This window comes from Pristis pectinata, chromosome 7, assembly GCF_009764475.1.
Source record: "Pristis pectinata isolate sPriPec2 chromosome 7, sPriPec2.1.pri, whole genome shotgun sequence".
NCBI lineage: Eukaryota > Metazoa > Chordata > Chondrichthyes > Rhinopristiformes > Pristidae > Pristis > Pristis pectinata.
In genome coordinates this window covers 45,765,404-45,792,287 of record NC_067411.1, presented here as the reverse complement: position 1 = coordinate 45,792,287, position 26,884 = coordinate 45,765,404, and the positions used below count along the sequence as shown (strand labels likewise).

The window sequence follows — 26,884 nt, the reverse complement described above, 5'->3', positions numbered from 1 at the left end:
TTGTGCCTCCTCATCTTACCACCACCACTTAATTTAAGTGGTGTCCGAAGTAATTTATCTGATACCATTTAACCTTGTGTATATGCCTACATAACCACATCCCAGGTGCTTCCCTTCCATGATCAAACACTCAGATCTTCGTCTCTCCTCATATCAACATGCTGGGGATCAGTTAGCCTGCTCTGCGCTACACTGCCTCTGGTGCCTGAAGGCCTCTTTTCTCTCTTGGGGATCAAAGCTGTTCATAGTACTCGGGGTAAATGGAAATCATAATGAACTGCAGGTGCTGGAAATCTGAAATAAAAACAGAAAATGCCAGAAACACTCAGCATGCATGGAGAGAGAAACAGTTAAAGTTTCAGGTTGAGGATCTTTTATCGAAACTGGGAAAGAGAGATTTTAAAACAAGATAGTTCTAAGTTACTGACAAGGTGGCAGAGGGATCAATAGGACAAAGCAAATAAGAGTATTGTACAGATTGTTTCAGTTGTGTAGTCAAGTTGAGTTTATTATCGTATGTACAAATACATGTATGCACAGGTGCAATGAAAAACTTACTTGCAGCAGCATCACAGGCACATAGCATTAGAGACACTATTTTCAAGAAAAACAAAAGTTAAACATAAATTGTACAAAATTATACAAGAAGGAACACAATTAGGACAAAAGAAAACAACATTCAGTTGACCTTGTTGAGTGCTCCTCTGCAGTGCCAAGCTGTATTTAAAATTAGTTCTACTTACAGCTGCATACTGTTTTCCTTCCTCTGTGTCACACTGGCCTGCATTCAGTTTTATTATTCCATATGTTGTTTGACTTGTTGTGGAGGTTATGGCATCAAAAGCTCCTTGATTTGGTCATATCTGCCAATGCAACCATTTTTGGAATTTAATGATGTAAGTTCTAGACAGCAGTGATTCCGACAGCAGTGATTCCAACAGCAGTGAGTGCAGGAAAATACAAATCAACACTCATGACCTCCCACCTATAAGGTGACTCCTCAATCAGTACCCATTGTACCCTTCAACCAGGTTTTATCCATCCCTAGGTTTTAGGTTGGATAGCTTGATAAAGCTAAAGCTCTGTTCACTCAAGGAGAGGGGGCCTGCTGGAGATCTTTGTGGTGATTGAGAGGATCAGTAGGGTAAACATAGAGGAGCTGTTTCTGCTGAAAGAGTCACAGAGACTTACAGCATAGAAACAGGCCCTTTGGCCCAGCATTGCCATGCTGACCATTATACCCATCTATACTAATATCATTTACCAGCCCTTGGTCTGTAACTAACTATTCCTTGGAGATTCAAGTGCTCAATTAAATACTAGTTAAATGCAGGACTGCATGCCACCACCATCCACTCAGGCAGTGCATTCCAGTTACTAACCACCCTTTGGGTGAAAACAATCTTCTAAACCTTTTGCTCCTTACCCTAAACCTGTGCCCTTATGGGGCAAGCCAAAATCAGGTGTAACAAACATGAAGTTGCTAATAAGCACAATACAGAATTCAGGAGAAATATCTTTAGCAAGAGCACAATTGGAATGCGGAACCTGTTACCTCAAAGAGTAGATGAGGAAAATAGAATAGATCTTTTTAAGGGGAGTGGAACGGGAGGTTATGCTGGTAGAGTGAGAGGAAGCTTGTGTGTAGCATAAAAAGACAACAGACATGTTGGGTAATGGCCTGTTTCTGAGCTGTACCTTCTTTGCAATCCCATGTATTCTTATAGAATTCTACTGAATTTGTTACTAATTGTGCTCAGCTTTATCAAATGTTTTACGGAAGGTTTATGGAAGTATTATGCAAAAGGAACTCATCTTTAATTGCAAGCACTAAAAGTGTACACAAGAGTGTTGGTCACTGGGTGCACCCAGCTCTGCACAAAGATCCATTGAAGCGAAACTGAATGTGTGAATGAGAGACTTCTCTCCCACCACATTGTAGCATTCAATCCAGTTGAACTGAGATAACACTTGAACAAATGAAGGAAGTGGTTTAGTCAGGAAGTTCCGTTTGTTTTGAAGACACACATAAGGCCATTATTGTTGTTGAATTGTGTTGCTCCATTATTATTGTTGTGTAGATGATCCACTAGGTTTCTGAGAATTTCCTAGAAATTAACTCATCTTCTATTTATCTCCTCCAGCTTGAGCTGGTGAAAATATCATTGTTCCCTCTGTTGCCAGGAAGCAGCCCTATGCTTGAGATGACGTCTTTTGCTCAGACTGGAAGGAAATAAATTGGCCTGCCTCCAGTTGACAGTTTTGCTCTCCAACTTGGCAGAGAGCCCAAACTTAGGCTACAGGAGCTCCAGAGTGGCGCCTCTCCAGGTCTATTGGAGCAAGCTCCTCCTTGAATCTCAAATCAGTTCCAGCTGTCAGTTTTATTAAGTGTACACAGTGTACAGCTATAGGACTGCAAGTTCCTGATGTACTTACAGTACTTTCACAAGGGTTACTAGAGTTCATTGACAGCAGCAATTGAAAACAGAGTGCCTTTCCTTTCTCATGCAATTCATTCAACGTACTTCATTTATTTTTGGGAGCAGATTTGCATTGTCATTCCATTGTTCAGATTTTGATCATTAGAACACAGTATATTTCATGTTTTTTTTCCTTTCCCTCAAGTAGCTTCTTACTTTTTCTGCAAAATACTGGCCACTTGCCATGGTGCGGTTCAGTGGACAAGTTAGGGCCATTGTTTCCATTAACAGTGCCTATCGACTGGCTCTCTACTGCAGGGACAGAAGAGCTCATCCCCAATCTCAGCTGCTATCCAGTGGCTGCCAAAGGCAGGAGTCATGAGGGAGTTTTGTTTCTATTTTTTAAATTCCTCCCCCTTCCCCACCAACCTCCCTGAACTAAGGACATAGTGTTAATCATTTACTGCCCTTATTCAGGTCAGCTAAATAACTCTCCATTTGGTACTCTTGGTATTTATTGCTCATGAGCATTCAGTCCAGTTGGTTTGTCCCCATGTTTATGCTCCACAGTGGCTTCTGTCCAATTTACTTCCTCCTCCACCTGTCAACATACCCTTCCATTCCTTTATCCCTTCGTGTTTGTCCAACTTCCACTTGTCCTGTTCAGTACAGCCATCCCCTGTGATATCAGGTCATACATTGGAGACCTAGAATCAATCTAACAAAGTGACCATCAAACTGGAATCCTTTTTATTTTCCCCACATATCCAACAACTCCCCCCTGATCATACCACTCACCTACACACTAGGGGCAAATTACAGTGGACAATTCACCTACCAGACTGCATGGTTTGAGATGTGAGAGGAAACCATAGCACCTGGATGAAACCAATGCACTCACAGGGAGAATGTGCAATCTCCACACAGGCAGCACCCAAGGTCAGGATTGAACCCACGTCGTTGGAGCTGTGAAGCAGTAGCTCTACCGGCTGCACCACTGTGTCATCCCTCTTCTCACCACTTTGAGGAAAAGGGGTTATCTTGATCCCTTATTCAGTTCTCTAATGATGACCTTATACTTTTGACCCTTAATTTTGGATTCCTTAATTAGTACATAGCACCAAAATATTAACTATGTTTTCCAATAGTTTATCAAATGGATTACCAGTGGTGAAGTAAGTGGGTGTGAAGGATAGGAACTCTTCACCAAATGGTTGTAGCCTTTTGAGCAATAGAGCACTATGATATCTAATGGAAAACACGCATTTCATCTTTTCGACATGATAGTTTAGCTTATTCCAATTACAGTTTCACTGGATTTGTAAGTCAGATTGTTACCTTAAGAGTTCTTCTCTTTGAACTGGGAAAAGGCAGCTGGGGAAGGATATGGACTGGAATTTTGTCATCTACCTCTATATTTGATGTGGCAAAATCCTGTAATCATCGGTTTTCTTAATTAGCTATGTAAGATCCTCCTCCTAAACTACCATGGTGGCAGTAACAGATTATTGATCAGTAGGTGTAGTGTTTACATTAATGGACTCGTGACCTGAGTTAACAATCCTGAGGCCACCGGGTCAGCTCAGGATCAATGAAATAACATATGGCAAACAAAACTGGTATCATTAACAGTGATTGTCAAACTACTGAATTGTCTTTAGAACCCCATCAAGTTTAGGGAAAGAGATCTTCCATTTTTACCTATTCCAGCCTCAATGTGAATCAGACACAACACTTGGGTAACTCTCAATTGCCCCTCTTAAGTGGTTAGCCAAGTCACATGGTGCAAAGCATTTAAGAATGGGCAATAAATGCTGGCCTTTCCAGTTATGTTGCTGTGACTTAATAAAAAAAAATCCTACTCTGCACCTTCAATCCTTCCTCAGGTGGGCAAATAGGAGCTTCCAGTGCAATCCTTGTAAGTTTTGGAGTTCACTGAAGTATTGTTTATTGCCTTGGTAATTCAAATTCACGTTAAAACTAACGTAGTGACTTTTGTTTGCCTAACAGGTGGGATGCAGCGCAAACTTTCAGTGGCCCTTGCTTTCGTTGGTGGCTCTAAAGTTGTCATCCTGGATGAACCAACTGCGGGAGTTGACCCGTACTCCCGCCGGGGAATATGGGATCTGCTGCTCAAATATCGCCAAGGTAAAATCGCAGCATAGTCTGAGGTGTTAGTGCTTTAAACGGGCTTCCTCCAAAATGTCATTGCATTTACATCATAAAAGAAGGTGACTGAGAACATCATGCCTTTGCTGGTCGGAAAAGAGTTCGCCAGCCTAATCCTACCTTCAGGCATTTGGTTCATCACCTTGCAGCTCATGGCTTTTCAAATTCACACTCATGCACTCTTTAAACGTGTTGAGGGTTCCTGCCTCTGTCACCCTGTCAGGCTACGAGTTCCAGCCCCTAGACATCCCAAATTTTCTTAGCCTTCTGAGGTAGTAGAGGCACTGGTGTGCTTTCTTGGCCATATGTGGTTGGACCAGGACAAGCTTGATTTGAGCAATGACCCAGTGTTGATTCTGACCTTTAATATAACACAGCATCTTAAAAGTCTGCAGATTTATACAGAATGACTTCAGGTTAATAATAAAAGCCATTGTACATTGCATAAGGAAATAGCCTAAATCTATTGCTTCCCCCAGGTCGGACTATTATCCTCTCCACTCATCATATGGATGAGGCAGATATGCTGGGAGATCGGATTGCCATCATTTCCAATGGAAAGCTATGTTGCTGTGGATCGTCACTGTACTTGAAGAACCAGCTGGGAACAGGATACTATCTCACCCTGGTCAAGAAAGATTTGGAGCCATCCCTTAGCTCCTGCAGGAACAGCAGCAGCACCATGTCCTACCTGAAAAAGGTAAGTGGCACTTGCATGGTTAATGTGTGAGTTGTCAATGTTTCCAAGGCAACCCTTCCCATTGGACTAATGGTCATATATTCTACTGGTTTCTTTCACAGGATGACAGTGTCTCTCAAAGTAGCTCAGATGCTGGACTTGGCAGTGATCAAGACAGTGATACTTTGACAATAGGTAAGCAAAATCCATTAGGTAGCAGTCAGGATCCCTTTGGAATGAATAGCTCATTTGTGCCAACAAATAGGCATAGCACAGAATTTGTTATGCATATTTTGTAATTATTTAAACATTTCTAAAAAGGAAACTAAATATTTGCATTTATAAAGTGCTGTTCAGGACTTCACCCTATCTCTAAGTTTTTTTACAGACATTTCTGCAATGTGGTCACTGTTGTAATATTGGAAAGGCAGCAGCCAAGTAATGCAGCAACAAGCTTCCACAAATGCCAGTGTAATAATGACCATGCAATCCACTTTAGTAACGTGAAGTAATGGTTAAATATCACCCCGGACACCAGAGATAACTCCCTTATTATTCTTCAAGATCGTGCCATCGTTTGTCAACGTGAACAGAAGAGGTTTATCTGGAGGAAGGCATCTCCAGTCATGAAGCATTCCCTCAGTGCTGGTCTGGGTGTGTCAGACCTGAGTGCATGTCAGACATTTGTTGAAAGGAGGAGAGGTGTCGTGTCCCTCACACCTTCTCATTCACATTGCAGAATAACATAAGCTGATGTCTGTGTTGGGTAAGAGCCCAGATCCTCCCACGTTCACAATGCTATGGCTGGCTGCAGTTGTCACCCTGACCCCTTCCTCTGCCTCACTACCCACTTTTAACTATAGGAGAATATAGCCTTCTGTACCCAGCTCTTTAATGTATTATAAAACAATAGGTTTGCCAGCATGACCTGTACTGTCCAGGACATCCTTCTGTAGCATCATTAATAAGCTCCTATCACTCTCTATTTTCCAGATGTTTCAGCCATCTCCAATCTGATCTTAAAGCATGTGGCAAAGGCTCGCCTAGTTGAAGATATTGGGCATGAACTAACGTATGTGTTGCCTTATGAGGCTGCTAAAGATGGTGCCTTCGTGGAACTTTTCCATGAGATGGATGACAGGCTCACTGACCTGGGAATTTCCAGTTATGGAATTTCTGACACCACCCTGGAAGAAGTAAGCATTCTAAGCTCATTGCTTTTTCTTCAGTTTTAGCCCAACCATTTGTTCTTCAAGCAGTGAGCACTGACAAGGGCCACACATGATTGCATTTTGAATTGTTTTTGGGTAGTGTCGGGAAAATACTACAGAGAGGATACCCTGTCTGTTGTTAAGTTCCCTTTAGAATTTGCGACTACCCAGAATGTTTGATCATGTTTGATGCCTGAAGCAGAATCAGCCAAGTCTTCTGCTGAGGTTGTTGAAAGGGTTCTGATTTGGACTCGGATATGAGACCCCCATAGTCAAATAACCTTTCAAACTTCACATTCTAGGCTGACAAATGAGGAGCTGTCACTTGAACAATAAAAGTATCCATGCCTAAGGCATTGTACCTTTGAGGAGAGATGCATAGAAAACATAATGTTGGTGAGGAGGGTGGGTGGGGAATTCTTTTGAAGCAAGGTTGTAGAAAATTACTAATGTTCACGAGTAAACCCACCGCATTTTGAAAATCCTTTTCAGGAGACTTTACAATGACTAAGGCAAAATGGGAACAGTCACAAGTCTTTTCTTCCTTTATCTGAGCAGGGGTTGACAGGGTAGATGCTGAGAGGCAAGAGCTTCCGAAACTGGGAGCATAACTTTAGGATGAGAGATCAGCCATTTCTGAGATATAAGGGGAACCTTCTTCACAGAATATGTCTTTGGAATTGTCTCCTTCAGGGATTTGGTAGTTGCTTAGTGACTGAGATATAAATATAAGACCAGTAGATTTTTGGACAACAAGGGAATCAAGGAATAAGGGTATCAGGTGAGTGTGGATGAGAAAGAGGATCAGTGTAATCTTATTGGACAGAGGACCAAGGTTAAGAGGCTGCACAGCTGCCACTGCTTCCCTTAGAAGTGGGTGATGGAACCTGTAATGCACATATCCTGGAAATACATAACAATGTTTTTTCTTATGTTTTTTATCATTTCTATTGGTAGATATTCCTTAAGGTTGCAGAAGATCATGGAGTGGATGCTGAAATCTCAGGTAACCTCATTTATACCAAGTTCTTTGACATCTGCACACTTTCCTGCCACAAACTGTCCTTCCACAATTATACTTCATGTCCCTATGTTTTTCAAAACAGAATCTGCATTTACTACTGCTGAGTGTAATGACCATAGGTGAATCCAAAAGGTTCAAACAATTTTTAGCATGTGGTGAGGCAAATCTGCTGGTAGGTAAAATACAAGCATAGGTTAGCAGAATTATCTTTAAGGACACTGCCTCTAACTTCATAAATTTGTCTGTATTTTCCAAATCATTGTCATAGATAGTTAAATGGAGAAGGCTGGTATGTACTACACCTTCTCCTTTCAAATTTGAAAGTTGTTATTTTCATATGTCCGTTTGGTTTAATTTCATTTTATTGGATTAGAATGTGCAATGCTTCTTACAAAAATGCAGCTGTTGTTCGTGCCTCTTGGCAGTCTGATACACTTATACTTTTCGAGACAGTTTAAGTCTTTTTGTCTTAATCATTATTTTACAAGGCTGCCCTTATAGAATCATAGTAAAGCCATCACAAACAGAAACGTATCATTGTCCTCAATTAATATCCCCAGCTATATTGTAATCAAGTATTGAAATAATTCGTTTATTAATCACTCTTGTAACAGGGAGCTTAAATAGGAAACAAACATTGGTGAATTCCTCAGTGAATTTCTCAGAAGTGCATCTGGTACTTCTTTTACCTTTTTGTTTTCACAATGTGGCACTGTTGGCAAAACCAGTATTTATTACCTACCCCGATTTCCTTGAGAGAGTGGGGATGAGCCTCCTATCTGAACCATTACAGTCTGTCTGGTTAAGGTATTCCCTCAATGTTGTTGGCTTGGGAGCTCCAGGATTAAGATCCAATGTCAATGAAGGGTTTGAAGATGGTAGTGTTCCCATGCACCTGAAGCCCTTGTCCTCCTTGGTGGTTGAGATCACAGATGAGGGAGGTGCTGATGAAGAAGCCTTAGGCAGATGGTGCAGTGCATTTTGTAGATGGTCAGCCAGTATGTACATTAGCAACAGTAGCATTACCAGCTTCTGCTCATTGGTACAGGCAGGCACGGTAGTGTAGCGGTTAGCGTAACGCTTTACAGTGCCAGCGACCCGGGTTCAATTCTGGCCACTGTCTGTAAGGAGTTTGTACATTCTCCCAGTGTCTGCGCGGGTTTCCTCTGGGTGCTCCGGTTTCCTCCCACAGTCCAAAGATGTACGGGTAAGGAAGTCATGGGCATGCTGTGTTGGCACCGGAAGCGTGGCGACACTTGTGGGCTGCCCCCAGATCATTCCACACAAAAGATACATTTCACTGTGTGTTTCGATGTACATGTGACTAATAAAGATATCTTATAACCCCAGCACGTTGAGGATAGAGGACTCAGCAATGATAATGCCACTCAGTTGTCATGGATAGTTGGCTAGGCTTTATCTCATTAGAGATGGTCATTTCCTGATTTTGTAAATAGAAAACACCAGCTTGCATGTTGCATCTCACTAGGTTAAGGCCGATCTAACCAGTAAATGTGATTTCATTTCAGACGGCACAATCCCTGCCTGCCGAAACAGGAGATCGAGGTTTGTTGACAGACAGAGTTGCCTCAGACCATTTACTGATGATGATGCCACCGATATGAATGACTCAGATGCTGACCCAGGTAAATATAGAGTTGAAAAATGATGTGCCATCATAACATTGCCTCCAATGGTACTTAAAGCAATGACAAGCTTTCACTTGCTAGACTCCAGTTTAAATTGTAAATAGATGATCTTCCCCCAATACATGCTGACACAAATGCTGACACTCAGGGAAGTACAGTGACACTGAAGTTGCTGTTCATCTTTTTACTGTGCAAAAGATTGGGTGTTCCTTTGGGCACTCTGAAAGGAACATCAAAAGGAAACTAGACTTTAATAGAGGAGACAGGTATACTTGAAACCTATTGAAAAGACAAGAAAAACTTGCATTTATGAAGTGCCTTTCACATCCTTCTAAGGCCATCTTAAAACGCCTGTCAGCCAGTGAAGTACTTTTGAGCTGTGGTCTCTGTTAAAATGTAGGAACCGTAGCGACTGACTCATACAGTATATTGCAGAAACCATTGAACAAGTTCAGAAGCAAAGAGAAAGGAAACACCTCCTTCATCATTCAATAAATTTATGGCAGATATTTTATTTCAGCGCCAATTCCTTGCACTTAATCACATATCCCTTGTTTCCCTTTTATTGTGTGTGTTTACATCAAGCAGGGAAGAAAGTGGACTGTGAAAGCTCATTCTTTCATTGCTACATTGAGGTGGTTTAAAATCATTTACATTCATGTTCACTCTCAACTTTATCATTCTCAGGTTTCACAGGAATTAATTGTAAAGTGGAAATTGGATCACAGATAGATACGTTTTCTCTGATGTTGAGTTATTCAGTCAGTTTTTAGCAGCCTGAACTTGGAACAAAAAAATTTCCAATTCCTCCCTTTCCAGTCTATTAAGACCCTTATCATTTGGTTTTCTCTATTGGCACAATACTGACAGAGCTTCACTGTCATAAATGCTGACTCTTGGATGATTCATTAAACCAAGATCCTCTGAAGTAAATATAAGAGACCCCAAAGGTAATATTTATCCCCTTCAACCAACTCCTCCAAAACAGGTGGTTTGGTGACCATTATATTACTTCTGGATGAATTTTGTTTCATATATCATGGGAATGATTAGGCTTCAAATAAAATTAACTGACTGTAAAGCTCCTTGGGATATTCTCGAGGCATAAGCAACACTATATTCTTTCTTTAAAAAAACAACTTTCAGTGTTGTTTCTTTATCACCATGATTCAAAATCATTGAGATTGTTATGGAATGGCAAGTGCACATATTAACTGTTTTATTTTAACTGATTAAGTTTTGCTGCACAGCAGAATTTAGTATTGTGGCAGTCTGTGTACAATCAATGCTGATCGATGGGTTATATAAAAGAAATTCTTGGATGTATTTGTAGAGTCCCGGGAAACTGACTTCTTGAGTGGGATGGATGGGAAAGGTTCGTACTCAGTTAGAGGCTGGAATCTCATGAGGCAACAGTTTGTGGCATTGTTCTGGAAGCGACTGATTTATGCCAAGCGTAGCAGAAAAGGAATCTTTGCTCAGGTAAGCCTGCTTCCTGTCAGAACTGATAGAAGGGGATAGATGATGGAGAGCAGTCCTCAGAACGTTATGTGAATGGTGGCATCAGAACCATTCTCATAACCAGTTAAGGAAGGAATTGTGTAAATTTATTGAGTATTGGAGTGGCTATGGACAATCCCAATCCCACATCTTTACAAATCTTTGTGACATTTCGCAATATTTGTGAGGTGCAGTCATTTCCATATGTTTACATGTTGGCATAGGCCAGATATTTATGTTCTATTGTTTCATCATCAGCTCAAAATGGCACTATTTCCCACACTGATACCTCTCCTGCCTTGATTGATTAGAAATATAAAATTCAGGCTGGTTCTAGGCTGTTGTCTAAAGACATCTTAGAAGTGGATTAAGATTGCCCATTACACCATGCAAACCACAACCCTGCGCAGCATCTCTCTTCAAGAGCTGTTGAGTTGCCTTAGCCTTAAATCAGCATCATAATGCAAGATTTAAGTTGCTGGATCATTAGTTAAAAGTGTAAAATGGAGCCAATATACAATGTACCTGGATTGCCTCACCTTTTACTGGCAATGTTAAGTTAGTGTTAAAGCACGGGGAGTTAATTATCTCAATGATAAGTCGGCAAGAGTAATGTTAGGGAGGAGCCAATTGCAAATGGAGGGGACAAAACTCATGTAACCTGCAAGCGGTAATGCTTTGGAATATAAAATGGCCCAGCGTAGTTTTTATATGTCTGAGGAATTTGGTGTTTTCCAGATTGTGCTTCCCGCTGTCTTTGTGTGCATTGCACTGGTGTTCAGCCTGATTGTGCCTCCATTCGGTAAATATCCCAGCCTGGAGCTACACCCCTGGATGTACGACGAGCAGTACACATTCATTAGGTACGTCTGCAATTGTGCACACTGATTACTATGGGCTGACTGCATTCCCGTTAAACTAAGGCCATTGTTCCATAGGATGTCATTAAGAGCCACTGCTGCTCAATTTAGAAAACTAATTCCATGTTGGATTAGGATGAGCAATGACTCAACAAACAAAATAACAGTTGTGAAGAGCTGAGCTCAATTAAAGTTTTGCTTTATGGCTCCAAAGTTGTTTGTCATGAATCCCTGCTTTACGAGATTGCAGACTGCTGCTTTATAGCATTGGAACTGTAGGGAAGCTGGTTGCTTTGCGTCAAGCAGCTACCTACTTAATCATTGACATTCCACATAATCCTGGTTCTTGCTGACCCTCCTGGATGTACTGGGGGGGGTGAAGCAGAGCAGTTTTGCTCTTCAACCTCGCTTCTAGGTTGGTGACCTGGAGGAGCGATGTTTAAGGTTAAACAACAGCAGCAATACTGTGCAGGTGCCAAACGTTATATCATCATCACAGTAATCTGAACCTCCCATTCCAGTAGTGCTGAATGAAGAATGCAGCTCATTGCAAGGGAACATCAGATGATGAAGAAGTCACTCTGAAGTGTTGTGAGGAGTATGACTTGAATAGCGGCAGAGGTTGTAGTTAGAAGCGGGGTTTGGATAGTGCAATCCCATTTCTACCAAACATCATTTTGAGGCCTTGGCTATTTTAGCTTAGAAGCTCCATTTATTCTCAGCCTTAGTGTAGCGGTTAGCGTAACGCTTTACAGCGCCAGCGATCCGGGTTCAATTCCTGCCGCTGTCTATAAGGAGTTTGTACATTCTCCCGTGTCTGCACGGGTTTCCTCCGGGTGCTCCAGTTTCCTCCCACATTCCAAAGATGTACAGGTTAGGATGTTGTGGGCATGCTATGTTGGCGACACTTGCGGGCTGCCCCCAGAACACTACGCAAAAAATGCATTTCACTCTGTGTTTTGATGTACATTTGACTAATAAAGATCTTATCTTATCTTTATCTTATCAGATGGTGAATAGTTGTGCAGTGATTGGGGAGGCTCTCTGCCCTGTGGGTGGAAAGGAGGTGGGTGGGGAATGCTGGAGAAGCAGAGGCCTAGAACAGCATCTTGTAACATTCAGTCTTAATCCTTTCTCCTCCTCTACATCTACCATCAGAGGCTTTGCTTATCAAACTGATGGTGTATTGATCCTAGAACTGTCAGTGAATAAAGAAATGCCATGCTAATGACACAAAGCAAAGGCCTGGAAATTTACTGATGCTGGGAGAGACTACTAAAGATGTGCCAATGACCACTTAGTTAGGCCAGCCCCAGCAAAATGGCAGTGTGAGCTGCTGCAGGAATTGGTAGGTACTTGGGCCTCAGCTGTTCATAATTTGTGCCAAAGGTATGAATGAGGGGACCAAGTGTAATGTTGCTGTTGGTCCAAAAGTGGTCGGTCATGTGGATTTTCAGGAGGATACAGTGAGGCTCTGGGAGGATGTAGTCAGGTAAGCAAATGGGTAAGGACATGACAGGTGGAATATAACATGATAATATAATGTATCTGAGACCTACTCAGGGGCCAACACTATTAAAGTATAATACCTAATGACAAGCATACTATGCCACGATATGATCTAATTTCCTAAGCAATGCTGTGAAGGAGCACTGCTGTCATTTTATGCATGGCGGCACGGTAGCCTAGTGGTTAGTATAAACGCTATTATAGTGCCAGCGATCGGGGTTCAATTCCCACAGCTGTCTGTAAGGAGTTTGGTACGTTCTTCCCGTGACTGCATGAATTTCTTCCGGATGCTCCGGTTTTCAGATGTATGGGTTGGTAGGTTAACATGGGTGTGTAATTGGGTGGCATGGGCTCATTGGGCCAGTAGGGCCTGTTACCGTGCTGTATAAACAAAATAAAATGTCTGGCATGCAAATTGCATCACTGACAGAAGCCTGATTCACGACTGGAAGTGTCTAGTTGAATTTCTGCAGTAGCTCATTTCAACCTGGAATTGTTACAATCACATTCAACCCTTTTTTGAAATGTTTATCTTTGAAGGAAAGTGTGCTACACATCTAAATTTATAATAGGCCCTGCTAAAACAGTGGTGGACTGAGATGGTGCAGAAGAAAATAGTGGTTTCCCTGATTAGAGGTATAAGGCATACACAACTTATGTCCCTAGTGTTGTCAATGCCAATTATGTCCCTGCTTCCTGATCAGGCACACCACGATCAAGTCACTGGCCAAGGGCACCCTCAGAGCACAGAGTCATAGAAATATACAGCACAGAAGGAGGCCATAATGCTGCAGTGTTATTTCAAATGTACTTAATTAACTGAATTAAAATTCTGCAGCTGCTGTGGTAGGATTATACCTTGTGTCTCATGATCATTTATCCAAGCCTTTGGATGAATGAGATTTTGCTTGATCTGCAGTTAACTGGGCTCCCACTGAGCTAGAGTGTTAGAAAAGCTGAAAAGGCATGTCAAGAAACATATAACAATATCTGTATTTGTGATATTTCCCAATAATTGTCCAGGAAAGGGTGAGGTTGGTGTTTAATTTGTACTGATCCTACTGCTGGTCCAGCTTAATTTGAGATTATTGATTTTCCTGTCTATCTTCTCTGCAGTAATGATGCCCCTGGAGATGCAAACGCAGCAAAACTGATGGATTCTCTTGTTAACGAACCGGGCTTTGGGACACGGTGTATGAGAGGAGACCCTATTCCGTGAGTAGATTTGCTGATATTGCCTTTCAAATATTCTCAATGCATACATTGGACTTTGTGTGGAAGGAGGATCTAAACTCAGAAATACTAATTCTGCGGCCTTGCAGATTTGGTTCTGAGTCCATTACTGAAGGTTATGTAAATTAGCATTCCCAATTACAATCAGTTTCTACACAACTTACTTTAAAACCTGCCGCTCCACCCAGGAAAAAGAAAACACTTGTTTCAGTAGTTCAGTGCGAGATACTGTCAAAAAGCAGTACCTTGTCAGCCTCAGATCTTGGATGCCATTGAGAGTAAAAGCAGAAATGGAATTCTCTCAAGTTGATAGCCTGTTTATGACAGGAAGTTATTGTGCAATTCATTTCTTGCGGCTCACTTTCTGATTATCATGATCACTTGTACGTGCACTTGTACAAAATCACTTAATTCCTTCTGAACAGTCATGATGCAGTTCCCAGAATGTGTATAAATCATTGTCCTAAAACTGCCCTGCAAATTCTTCCAAGTCTATCCCAAGCTAGGAAGAACGGTAACGTAGTGGTTAGCGCGACGCTATTACAGCGCCAGCGATCGGGGTTTGATTCCCATCACTGTCTGTAAGGAGTTTGTACGTTCTCCCGTGTCTGCGTGGGTTTCCACCGGGTGCTCCGGTTTCCTCCCACATTCCAAAGACGTACGGGTAAGTTAATTTGGGGTTTAAAATGGGCGGCGCATACTCGTTGGGCCGGGAGGGCCTGTTACCACTGTAAATAAAATTTTTTAAAAAATTTTTTTAATTTTAAAAGTGATTCCCTTATTTCACATTTATTCTGGATTTTTATTAGTCTCCATGGAAACCTGCCCTCTGATGTAATTTCACCCTGGCCAATCAGTTTGAGGAAAATAGAGCTGGTGTGGCTACTCTGAATCCTGATGCGCATTGAGATTTCCCATTAGAAATATAAAACAGGGAAGACTGAGCAGACTGCCAGTCTCCCTTCAAGAAAGGAGGCATCTGAGAGTTGATCTGATACAGGTCTTCAAAATTATAATGTAGTCAGAGAGGTTTCCTACTTGTACGTAATCTAAAATGTAGGGGCAAAATCATGTGACTGTCATTGATAAATCAGCAGCAAATTCAGGAGAGTGTGCAACTTACTGCCAGAAACAAGAGATGAGGCAATACATTTTCATGGAAGGTGGACAAATATGTGAGAGATAAATGAAGGACATGTTGATATGATGAGAGGAAGTGGACATGGAGAAGGGCCAAGTAAAGAATAGACCAGATGGACAGAATGGCCTGTTTTTGTGCTTTATATTTTATGCAATAGCTCTAGTCTAAGGTTTTATCCAGTATATGGTCTTGCCTATTCACTGGATCATTGAGAATAGCAGGGAATGGTGCTGATCAAAAGGTTGCTCATTCCCTTTTTGCTCATGTTGTGAGCTGCACTGTGATGCTATTCCTGTTAAACCCAGGCTGTGTAATAAAACAAAATGTATTGTTTGACCAAATACTATCCACCTTTTAAAGGAAGTAGGAATGCTAGACTTACTAGCCATTTAAAAAAAAGTCTGTGTTACCTGCTACCATCCTGTTAATCACAAGGCACACTGCTAATGGTGATGTAATTCAAGTAAGGTTTATCAGTTTCCCTGTGTTAAACTCAGACACGATGTAAAAGCTCCATTCGTGGAGTGCTGTGGGAATATGGATCCAAAGACACCAGTTTAGCCCAACCACACAAATTTTACCACAACTTGTGTTCCAAATTATTCATAATCTTTATCCCAAGATATAAAAACATCAGTACTTTGTACCCCGTCTCCGAAATTCATGTCTGTTGAAGTGATGTGGTGACTGGGATATATTTCTAAGGGTCTGTTGGGTGTTATTATTGATGTTTAGTCTTCTTTAGTAAATGCAATAATTGCTGAATAGCATAATTCATGGTATCAAAACACGGCAATTTAGTTAAATAAAGAGATGTGAAGATAAATCAATTTTGTCTTGTTTATTGCTTGATTCAGGGATGCTCCATGTGAGCCCACAAATGGGGAATGGATTACTCCATCTGTACCAGATTCTATAATGGACGTCTTTCTCAAAGGGAACTGGACAATGGAAAACCCTTCACCTTCGTGCCAATGTAGTGATAATGCTGTAAAGAAGATGCTTCCAGTGTGTCCTCCAGCTGCTGGTGGACTTCCTCCTCCTCAGGTTTGGGATGCACTATCCTGTTTACAATAATGTTTCAGTCAAAATTGGTGAATACTTTTTGAGAGAGCTAATCCAGTTTAAGTGCATGATTAACTACATGATTATTTAGTTGCACAGCTTCAGTTAAATCTAATTATAGCTGGGCTTAATGAGTTTTTGGCAAATAAAGAGCCATCGCTAATAAGGTAATTTTGTTTTACCAACTATGCACTCATTGTAATATCATTAATCATGCCCAGAATACCTAATTTTCTTTTCAGGGTAAAACATTGATATAAAGAGGTAAAATATTTTGATTAGAAAGATATTTCACTGGAAGAGGCCAAATCTTAGTGATTCACCTGTAGTTGTAGAAACTAGCATTAGTGATGTGGTATTTTTGTCTAGCATTTGTATCATTAGATGTGTTGTACTGTGATTTGATTTGATGGAAATAATGCTATTATTGTTACATCAACATTATTCATTCTTGTACATATTTCATATCCTGAGGTTTATTTACTGTTAAACCTCTGTAAATCCAGTCACAAGATGCCAGATTAACAAATGACTTCCTTAACATTAAGCTGTTTTCAGCACTATCTTAAAATATGTGCTTTACTTATGCAGATAAAAGATAAGTAAATATGACACTACTATAACTAAATGAACAATTCTGCAATCACTGAAAAGATTAACATGTTTTCTTTATTCCCTCCCCACCTTCTAGATTAAACTGAACTCAACAGACATCCTTCAGAACCTGTCAGGCAGAAATGTGTCAGACTACCTTGTGAAAACCTATGCACAGATCATTGGGAGAAGGTAAGCTGAAAATCATTTCTAATTAGATTGTTGTCAGAATTGTAAAAGGATTCCACCAGATACAACATAAAAGTTACAGTGTTAGTATTCACCCTGGAGTGGTTCACATTTAATTAGTATTTGGCTTTGTGCCCTTGAGTGTTTTAATTCTGTTTTTGTTTTGTATTAACAGTTTGAAGAACAAGCTCTGGGTGAACGAGTTCAGGTAGATTTGCATCTAATTTCTGTATCTCAATTGATATTAGTTTATTATCTTTAAGTATATACATGGGGATGTAAATCAGATTTTATTTAGAAGGGACAGTGTAGCATAAAAATATTTTAAAAAATCTATCCAACAATAATAGCTGGACTAGTGGGCCTATATAAGTTTGACTGTATAGCTCACTACCTGTACAGTTTTCCCAGGTAATGCTGTTTTTAACTCTCATCTTCTCATTTCAATTTACTATTTCATGATGGACAACTATTTCTCACTCATTTAGCCCCAGTTTTCTGGTCAGGACATTGCATTTTTGCTTTGAAGTTATGTCGGAGCATCCACAGCCCTTCAATTAGAGAATTCCAAAGATTCATGGATCTCGAGTAAAGAAATTTTGTTGCATTTCTGTCCTAAATGGCCGATCCCTTAAGTGCAACTTAGCTTCCAGGGATCAACCTCTCAGTATTTACTCCATCAATCCCTCTCAGAGTCTTGTTTGGCTCAATGAGGGCACCCTTCTTCTAAACTCAGGTCAGTGTAGACCATGACAGTTCTCATAGCTTGTGTCATTGGGATGGTTCTATGCAGAGTAACTGATGATATTTGAGAGCTTGTTGTGACAAAGCTACTTCCATGGAGAGAAGCAGCTACTGATAGGTTCTTGTTTCCTAGGTATGGCGGATTTTCACTGGGGGGAGAGAGCTCTCCATTCCTGGCTCCACGGGAGGAGATCACTCAAGCCATCCTCCACTTAAAGCAGGCACTTGAGTTGACACAGGTTGGTATCAGATACTTTGCAGTCCAATCTTCTGTATAATTAACAGGAATAATGGAAAAACAAACCCTTTCACCAGCACAAATCCGTTTTCTAAGTAGTTTTGATTACGAGTTGAGTTACATGTGTTTATTAGCTTGCCTGGGTATGCGTCATTGCTCCCTGCAGCTTCTTCCCAGCCTCTCTGGCACAGATGCTTTAGGCAGTTATGGTAGTCAAGAGACAGCTACCCTTCAAGTTGGACGGTCAGCATTACTCTCAATCTCCTCTAGCTCAGAGACATCACTGCCTCTGCTCTGTAGCGCTTCCACTGCCCACGACGTGTTGCTTAGATTGGGAACCGTGAGGGGAGTTGGTCCTGCCTCTTCCACTTATGTGGACTGATAATTGGTGCTGTGAATATCAGCACCACAGCCCTAACATCATGGACTAATTGCAATTACTTTCTTAATTTTCATAACATCGAGTTTGTTGATGAGCCCAGGAACCCAGAAGTTGTTCCACGTTCCTGACTGCCCAGATAGAATGAATGCTTTTCCAAGCTACTTGGAGGTGCAGATACTGTGAAAAGCTTCTTGAAGAAGTCTCACCATCTCAGGACATTTATAGATAGTCAGTAAATGTTGGTCTTCTCAGCAATGTCCATATCCCAAATACAATAATAAAAGGCTGGGACCCTGCTGTTTTAATATTGCAAAAGCAAGAACTTGCAGGATATATTTAGAACAATATTGCCAAAACTGAACTGACTGCAATTGGGAAACTACATTTTGGAGGAATTTGGTTCAATATCTTCTCTAGTTAGAATTATATTCTTGTAAACTGACTAAGCCATTAACTGCATTAAGGACAGGAAGGGAGCCTTATCAAACAAAGTACTGATTAAGAAGATTGAACACCACAGAATGGCTAAATTTATGTATTAGTGCACATGCTAAAAGTGTGATATTTTATAGTATGTGTGTTCTACTCTTCTTCTGAAACTTGTTTCCATTTTCAGATGAAATATGAAGCACTTTAAATTGTTCATGTAACACATGCAAACAAGTTTCTACCCTTTCATAGAACACTTTGGAGATGGGTTGTACACTTTTCGAGATAGGCTGTGCAAATAATAACTTTGCTTTTCGGTTTTATGACATCATACCAATCTCCTACTTGTGAATCATGCAATTCTCAACATGCCATTGGTTATTCTCTCTGTTGTTCCATGAGTGCAGTGCCATATTGGTGAAGCTTATTTCTGCATCCAACTGATGAGCAAACCCAGCTGAAGATATTAGCAGCATTGAGACGAGTTAAAAGTTGTGCTTTCGTCCTCCAGGGCAGTGCTTCGGACCGATTTATGAACCAGCTCCCAAAGTTCATGTCTGGACTAGACACGAAAGATAACGTGAAGGTAAGATTTGACCTTTTTGAACTTGAATCTAGCAATTCCTCCAGTCAGCTATTTTAAAAGCTGCACCCTTCCTCAAACAAATTTTGACTTTAGAAACAGAGAGAAAAGCTGGAATTCAGAGGAGTGACATTTATCCAAATGAGGGAAAAAAAATTCTGAAGAATTGGGCATACTTTTCCATTTTGTAAGCAGTGTAAGAGTAAAGATTCCTTCTACTCTTGTCCAGTAATCCAAGCAGAACTCCTAAACTTGTGAGTTTGCCCAAATCCCAATCCAATTCAGGAAGACATGTGCCCTTGCCATTTTAGGTCATGAGTTTTAGTAGGAGTTTGGGTTGAGTTGGTAGGGTGCATGACCAGAAGGCACAGATTTAGAGTAAATGGGGAAAAATAACAGGGACGGTTATTCTAGTCGATGATCTGGAATGCACTGCCCGAAAAATTGGTGAAAGTAGTTTCAGTCATAACTTGTCAGTGTTGTATTACTTTTGTTACCACATTACTTGAACTTACTGCAAAATAGGTTGATGCTAATGCAAACAGAGTGTTCTTATCATTGCTGAAAATGGAGTAAATAGAGATAAACTGATTGGGGAATACAGCACTGGAGATGTGATCTAAAACTTAGAGGTGGGAGTGAAATTAGAAAACACAGTGACAGAGAGAGGGAGAGAGATTGAAAATTAAATTACATCTTTCTTTAACAGATGGCAGCTGATGCTGAGTCCATTGTTAACTTTAGATTTTGGTAATCCATGCTGTTGAGCTGGGGCTGATCAGCGGTGAGGATACATGTCACGGCACAGATCTGCTGAGATCTTATTGAACAGCTGAACAAGTATAAGGAATAGAATGGTCTAATCATGATGGCCTCCATTTAACCCACTGGCAGTCATTACCAGTTTCACAGTGATTAATGGCACTTGGCTGGACCATTGTTGGGCATCCTGGTGCCATTGGAACTGGAATCAAACAAGAACCAGTGACTGCATAAAAAGAGGAAAGAAACTGGGAATGGAAAGCAAAGTACATGCATAGACAAAGAGCAATATTATGCTTCAGTGAAAAAAATTGGAACAGATGTTAAGTAAACCAGACTAGGCACTTGCAGTATATCTCCCTGCCTCTGTCACACTCTCCCTCCCATCTCAGCACCTGTGTTGTAGATGGTAATGCTTTAAAACATCTATTTGACTTTGCCATTCAGATCTGGTTTAACAACAAAGGCTGGCATGCTGTGGGAGCGTTCCTGAATGTCATGAACAATGCCATTCTGCGGACTCATTTACCAGAAGGAGAAGATCCAAGTGTGTATGGAATCACTGCCATCAATCACCCACTCAATCTGACCAAAGAACAGATCTCTGAGGTGGCCCTGTAAGTATCTGTTTCACTCTAAACCACTTCAAGGTAAATTAAGTCATTCTCACTTAAGCAAAATAAAGATGCTTAGTGAAAGATTGCATGGATTTATTTTATTTCATTTTGTCTGCTTTCATTTGTACTATGGATTACCCTCAGTTAAACTCTATGAAAATGACTGCCAGTCTAAAGCATATTTTAATCTGTTCTTGGATTATGCAGCAAAAATCAAATACTTTGGATAGTGGAAATCTGAAATAAAACAGAAAACACTGGAAATACTCAGCAGGTCAGACAGCGTTAATGGAGAGAGGAACAGATTTATGATCAGTGACTTATTTCAGAATAGTTCTGATGAAAGATCACTAAACTGAAATATTGACTTTGTTTTCCTTGCCACAAATACTGCCTAGCCTGCTGAGTATTTCCTGCATCTTATGGAATAGGAGTGATGCAAGCTCTTTAAGCTGCCAGTGATAGTGATACCTAAGTAACAGTTATAGTAAAAGAACAACGAGTTTGTCTGTTGTCCCCTGACCTCCCTCTCATGATCTTCCCTTCAGACTGAAATGTGTGTCATCTGAAAATTGTAGTTCAGTTCAACACACAGGATTCTTTTGATTTTTTGCAATTATCCAAAATCAGAAAGCAAAAACAACCAAAGGATTACAGAAACTGTGTGTTTGCTGGAGTTGACATGGGTTGTTTTATGAGGTTAACTCACTTTGCTGATCTGTGGAAAATCACAGTGAGATGTAACACCAATATTTACGAGGAGAAGATGCCCCTTCAAAAGTCTTCAAAATCAGGGCAGTATGCTGGTGCTTAGCATTTGAAAGCTGATGCTTAGTCCCATGGAATAAGAAGAAATATAGTCTAATGGTAATATTAGATAGAAGCACCTAATGCTTCGAATGCCATTCAGTTGTTAGGGGACACTTTCAGATGCATTAGTAACTCCCTCACCAGGCTCCAACTGCACACTTCCCCCTACCACTTCAAGTTCTGTTTGGTGTACATAACTATTTGATTGAAAAGCAAAAGAACTGCAAATGTAGTAAATCCAAAACAAAAGCAGAAGATGCTGGACGTAGTCAACAGGGCAGGCAGCATCTATGGAGAGAGAAAAAGTTTGATTGTCTGACTTTGGAACGTGTGCATGTTGCAGAATGACTACTTCAGTGGACGTTTTAGTTTCCATCTGCGTGATCTTCGCCATGTCCTTTGTCCCAGCGAGTTTTGTGGTTTTCCTGATCCAGGAGCGAGTCACCAAAGCCAAGCACATGCAGTTCATCTGTGGAGTGAAGCCAGCCATCTACTGGCTGGCTAACTACATGTGGGATATGGTAAGTTAGCAACTTTAACCACCCCCATTGCTGAGGAAATGCTTCTAATCCAGCCCTGTACAGCAGGTTCCAGAGGGAAATGCATAGATACTTAGAAAGGAAGTATTTGCAAGGCAGTGGGAATAGAGCAGAATAATGAGAATATCTGAAGTAGGCCAATAATCGGTTGATTAGCCTTCTTTGGTGCTGGGTCACTATGAGATTTTATTGCAGATTATTATCCCATCTAGGTTTTTCCTACTTGATAGAAGGCCCATGGAAAAAGTGGAAAAGTGGGCTTTATACACTTTTCTATGATAGGTACACAGAACAAATGGGAGAAATCCAATCAGATTGGATCCTTTGAGGGTAAATTCAGTCACATTTTCCTTGGGTTCAGTGTGAAGCCAGCTGCTAGTCCTCAATTCAATGGCCTTTGAAATAAATGAAAATACAGTTCTTGATCTCACAAGGTAGAAGAACACTGCAGCATTCTTTATAACGATTGAATGAATAGTTATTCCATCATCCAGTGGATTGGTATTGTACTTGTGACAAATAATATCCAGGTGTATTGGTGACTTTTGTGTCCCAGTATCTGTCCAATAGTCCATTGAAGGAGCCAGAAGTATTGCCTTCAAGAGGATGATCAAAGTGTGCCATACAGTGTGAACTATGATATTTCATTCTAGATTCTTGATCATCCCTAAACTAAATTGCTCCACTGTTGATGTCCATGTCTTCAGCTGTAATGCCTCCAAATGCCTTCACCTCATTTTCCTGTGCCTTTGAAACTTGGCTCTTTGACAAGCTTTTTAGAACAACTGCCCCAAAACTTCCTTCTGTGCCCCATTGTCTAATTTTGTTTGATAATGTTCCTGTGATGCACCCCAGGACATCTTGGTTTGCTAACACTTCACATGAATATGCCTGTAATTTGCAGTTCAATGCTATAAACAGACAAATGGGTGATAATTTTCAATTCATAGTGTTGGTCATAAGATCATAAAACAGACAGAAACCAGGCTTTTGGCCTACCATGGCGGTCATCAAGTATACATCTGTACTAAATATAGATTGTTATAAAGGGATCCAATGTAAATGAACAAGCTTAAGGACAACAGTGAAGATGATTGCATGAGTTAAGCTAAGGGTTGCAGACTTTTGGGTGAACTCAGGTTAATGGAGGGTAGAAAATGGTAAGCAGACATGTAATGGGTCAATTTCAGAGGTAGTAAAAGCGTGGGGGGGGGGGGGGGTGGTTTCAGCACAAGCTGCCTGATGTCTAAGCTCTATCTACAAACAGCTCCAGCTCAACTCTTCCCTTTTGTTTAAGACGATGATGAATGTCCACCTCTCTTGCTCTAATATAACTTCATACATTGTCAAATTTTGCTTGGTAACCCTTCTATAGAGCATGTTGAAATGTGTTAACACTGTGAAGGTATTCAATAAATACAAGCTGTTGCTGATGTTATCTTTAGATGCTTATTTTTATTTTGTTAAAGCACACTCAGTTTGAAGATGTGTTTTTAATGGATGATTTCTGTTTGGTTGTGGATAGTAGAAAAAATTTGTCCTCTGTTGCTGTACTCATGATGTAGGTCCACTGAAAACCACTTCTGAAATTGAGCTAAGTGTGATTGAATTTCAGATGTGGAGTTCAATGTGTAAATGTTGCTGCATCATACGTTTAACCCATGCATCTAAGGATGAATTTTGATCCCAAAAGTGACTATTGTTTCTTCAAACTGAAGCATATTAATATTGAAATAAAAAAAGCAAATGCTGAAAACACTCAGCAGGTCAAATAGTATTTGCAGAAGGAGAAACAGGGTTAATGTTTCAGGTTGAAGATCCTTCAAAGACCTGCACTGTTAACTCTGTTTCTCTCTCCATAGATGTAGACTGACCTGTTAAGTGCTTCCAACATTTTTTAGGTGAAGAGTATAGAATGGAAAGGATAGGAAATCCTAATTATTTAACATAAACCCATCGATGAAAGATTGGTATCACTCACAAGTGTTGTGCTTGTTTCTTCGCAGTGTAACTATGTTGTTCCTGCCACCCTGGTCATCGTCATTTTCATCTGCTTCCAACAAAAATCTTATGTGTCTTCCTCAAATTTACCCGTGCTTGCTCTGCTTCTCTTCCTGTATGGGTAAGTCAATCCTTCACAGTTGGGAATATTGAGCTTGCAAGAACAATGAGAAAAATGGTAACCACACTTCAAAATGCACACACATACTTTCCATTCCAATGTTACTTGCTGTAAGAAAATTGCAGGCTTTGTCTCACTTTTGGAGGATGCTTTTGACCTTGTGCTCCCATTAGCACCCAGCACTGCTGAACATCCGCCATCTATGACAGATTCCACTGGGGTTATCACTTCAGTGGACAATGTATTTAAAATCTGCAGAGATGTTCTGTGTAAAGGATTGTTCCTAGGCTGAAAAAAACATCTGAGGAAATGCCCTAAAATCTAACCCAAAAAAGGAGACAACAGGATGAGAGGGATGGCATCACTTTCCACACAGCAATCCTTCCATCACCTATTATGCTAAAGATTTTTTTTTAATCAAAGTATTGAAAGAGGAAGAATTGAACCCATCACCCTCTGCTTCAGAAGCAGGAATGGCGGCACTCAGCCAGTCATCACATATGGAGTCATAGAGGGATAGAGCTCAGAAGCAGGCCCTTTGGCCACCAATCTGTGCTGAGCATCAGACATCCAAATACACTAACCCTACATTTGTCCCATTTTGTTATTCTCCCTAGATTCTCCTCAGCTCCCCCCAGATTCTACTGCTGGGGGTGGGGGCAGGAGGAGGGGGTGGAATTACAAAAACATCTATGAACATTAATCCTTTTTATTCTCCCCACATTGTCAGCAACTTCCCCCAGAAGCTGCCTCGTCTCTACACATGAGGGGCCATTTACAGCGGCCAATTAACCTACCAACCCACACATATTTAGGATATGGGAAGAAACCAGAGCACCCATAGGAAACACATGCTTTCACAGGGACAATGTAGAAACTCAATGCAGACAGCACCCAATGTCAGGATTGAACCAGAGTCCCTGGTGCTACAAGGCATTGGCTCTACTAACTGTGCTGCCCCTCAATGTCTATTTCTTACAAGTGTTTCCTTTTACTTGCAGGTGGTCCATCACCCCTTTGATGTACCCAGCATCCTTTGTATTCAGAATCCCCAGCACTGCCTACGTAATCTTAACCAGTGTGAATTTGTTCATCGGGATCAATGGCAGTGTGGCAACCTTTGTCCTTGAGCTGCTTAGCAACAATGTGAGTCATTAAACATTTTCACTTACTAGATTATCCATGTTTCACCATATGGAACAATGTCAAGCAACCAGTTGAATATTTCCCTGATGAGGATATGTGCTTGATCACACGATTAGGGAGTCTGTATCCATTGGGCAATGATACACGCTTTAATGATTGTGAAAACTGAATCCAGTTTCAGGTTTATCTGGAGACACAAGAGACTGTAGATGCAGGAATCGAGAGCAGCATAGAATTTACTGGAGGATCTCAGTGGGACTGGTGCTGGTGCAGTCCTAATGCAGGGTTTCAACCTGAACCATCGACAAATCCTTTCCCCTCACGGATGCTGCCCGACCTGCTGAGTTCCTCCAGCAGATTGTTTGTTGCTTCAGATTTATCTGTTAGACTTAGCAATGTGTACAAAGTAAATTTTTCTGATTTGATTCACAGCCATTGGCAAGAATTATATGCATAACAACATAACTTACTATTAGCATTTTTTAAGCGTGATGAAGGTATGATAATAACTGGCAAAAAGTATACAAATGAACCATAGAACCAGAGAACAATACAGGCCCTTCAGCCCACCATGTTGTGCCGACCTTCAAACCATTCCTAAGACTATCTATCCCCTTCCTCCCACATATCCCTCTATCTTAAATTCCTCCATATGCTTATCTAACAATCTCTTGGACTTGACCAACGTATCAGCCTCCACCACCACCCCAGGCAGCGCATTCCATGCACCAACCACTCTCTGGGTGAAAAACCTCCTCTGACGCCTCCCTTGAACTTCCCATCCATTACCTTAAAGCCATGCCCTCTTGTATTGAGCATTGGTGCCTTGGGAAAGAGGCGCTGGCTGTCCACTCTATCTATTTCTCTTAATATTTTGCATACCTTTGTCATGTCTCCCCTCATCCTCCTCCTCTCCAGTGAGTAAAGCCCTAGCTCCTTTAGTCTCTCCTCATAATCCATACTCTCTAATCCAGGCAGCATCCTGGTAAATCTCCTCTGCACCCTTTCCAATGCCTCCACATCTTTCCTATAATGAGGCGACCAGAACTGGACACAGTACTCTAAGTGTGGTCTAACCAGAGTTTTGTAAAGCTGCATCATTACTTCGCGGCTCTTAAACTCGATCCCATGACTTATGAAAGCTAACATCCCATAAGCTTTCTTAACTACCCTATCCACCTGTGTGGCAACTTTCAGTGATCTGTGGATATGAACCCCCAGATCCCTCTGCTCCTCTATACTGCCCGGAATCCCTCCATTTACCTTGTA

At 41.0% G+C, this 26,884-nt stretch overlaps 1 protein-coding gene across 1 annotated transcript in view; it reads left to right on the top strand.

Annotated features, from left to right (window-relative positions):
• The window catches only part of LOC127572810 (phospholipid-transporting ATPase ABCA1-like), a 137,990-nt gene that overhangs the window by 93,001 nt on the left and 18,105 nt on the right, over positions 1 to 26,884 (top strand). Inside the window, 18 exon segments of the mRNA XM_052020445.1 lie at positions 4,431 to 4,568; positions 5,069 to 5,289; positions 5,391 to 5,463; positions 6,262 to 6,464; positions 7,437 to 7,485; positions 9,033 to 9,149; positions 10,486 to 10,634; positions 11,391 to 11,515; positions 14,138 to 14,236; positions 16,253 to 16,442; positions 17,152 to 17,246; positions 17,419 to 17,451; positions 18,121 to 18,226; positions 19,548 to 19,622; positions 20,829 to 20,998; positions 22,152 to 22,329; positions 24,354 to 24,469; positions 25,471 to 25,615. Of these exon segments, the coding sequence (XP_051876405.1) occupies positions 4,431 to 4,568; positions 5,069 to 5,289; positions 5,391 to 5,463; positions 6,262 to 6,464; positions 7,437 to 7,485; positions 9,033 to 9,149; positions 10,486 to 10,634; positions 11,391 to 11,515; positions 14,138 to 14,236; positions 16,253 to 16,442; positions 17,152 to 17,246; positions 17,419 to 17,451; positions 18,121 to 18,226; positions 19,548 to 19,622; positions 20,829 to 20,998; positions 22,152 to 22,329; positions 24,354 to 24,469; positions 25,471 to 25,615 (2,282 nt within the window).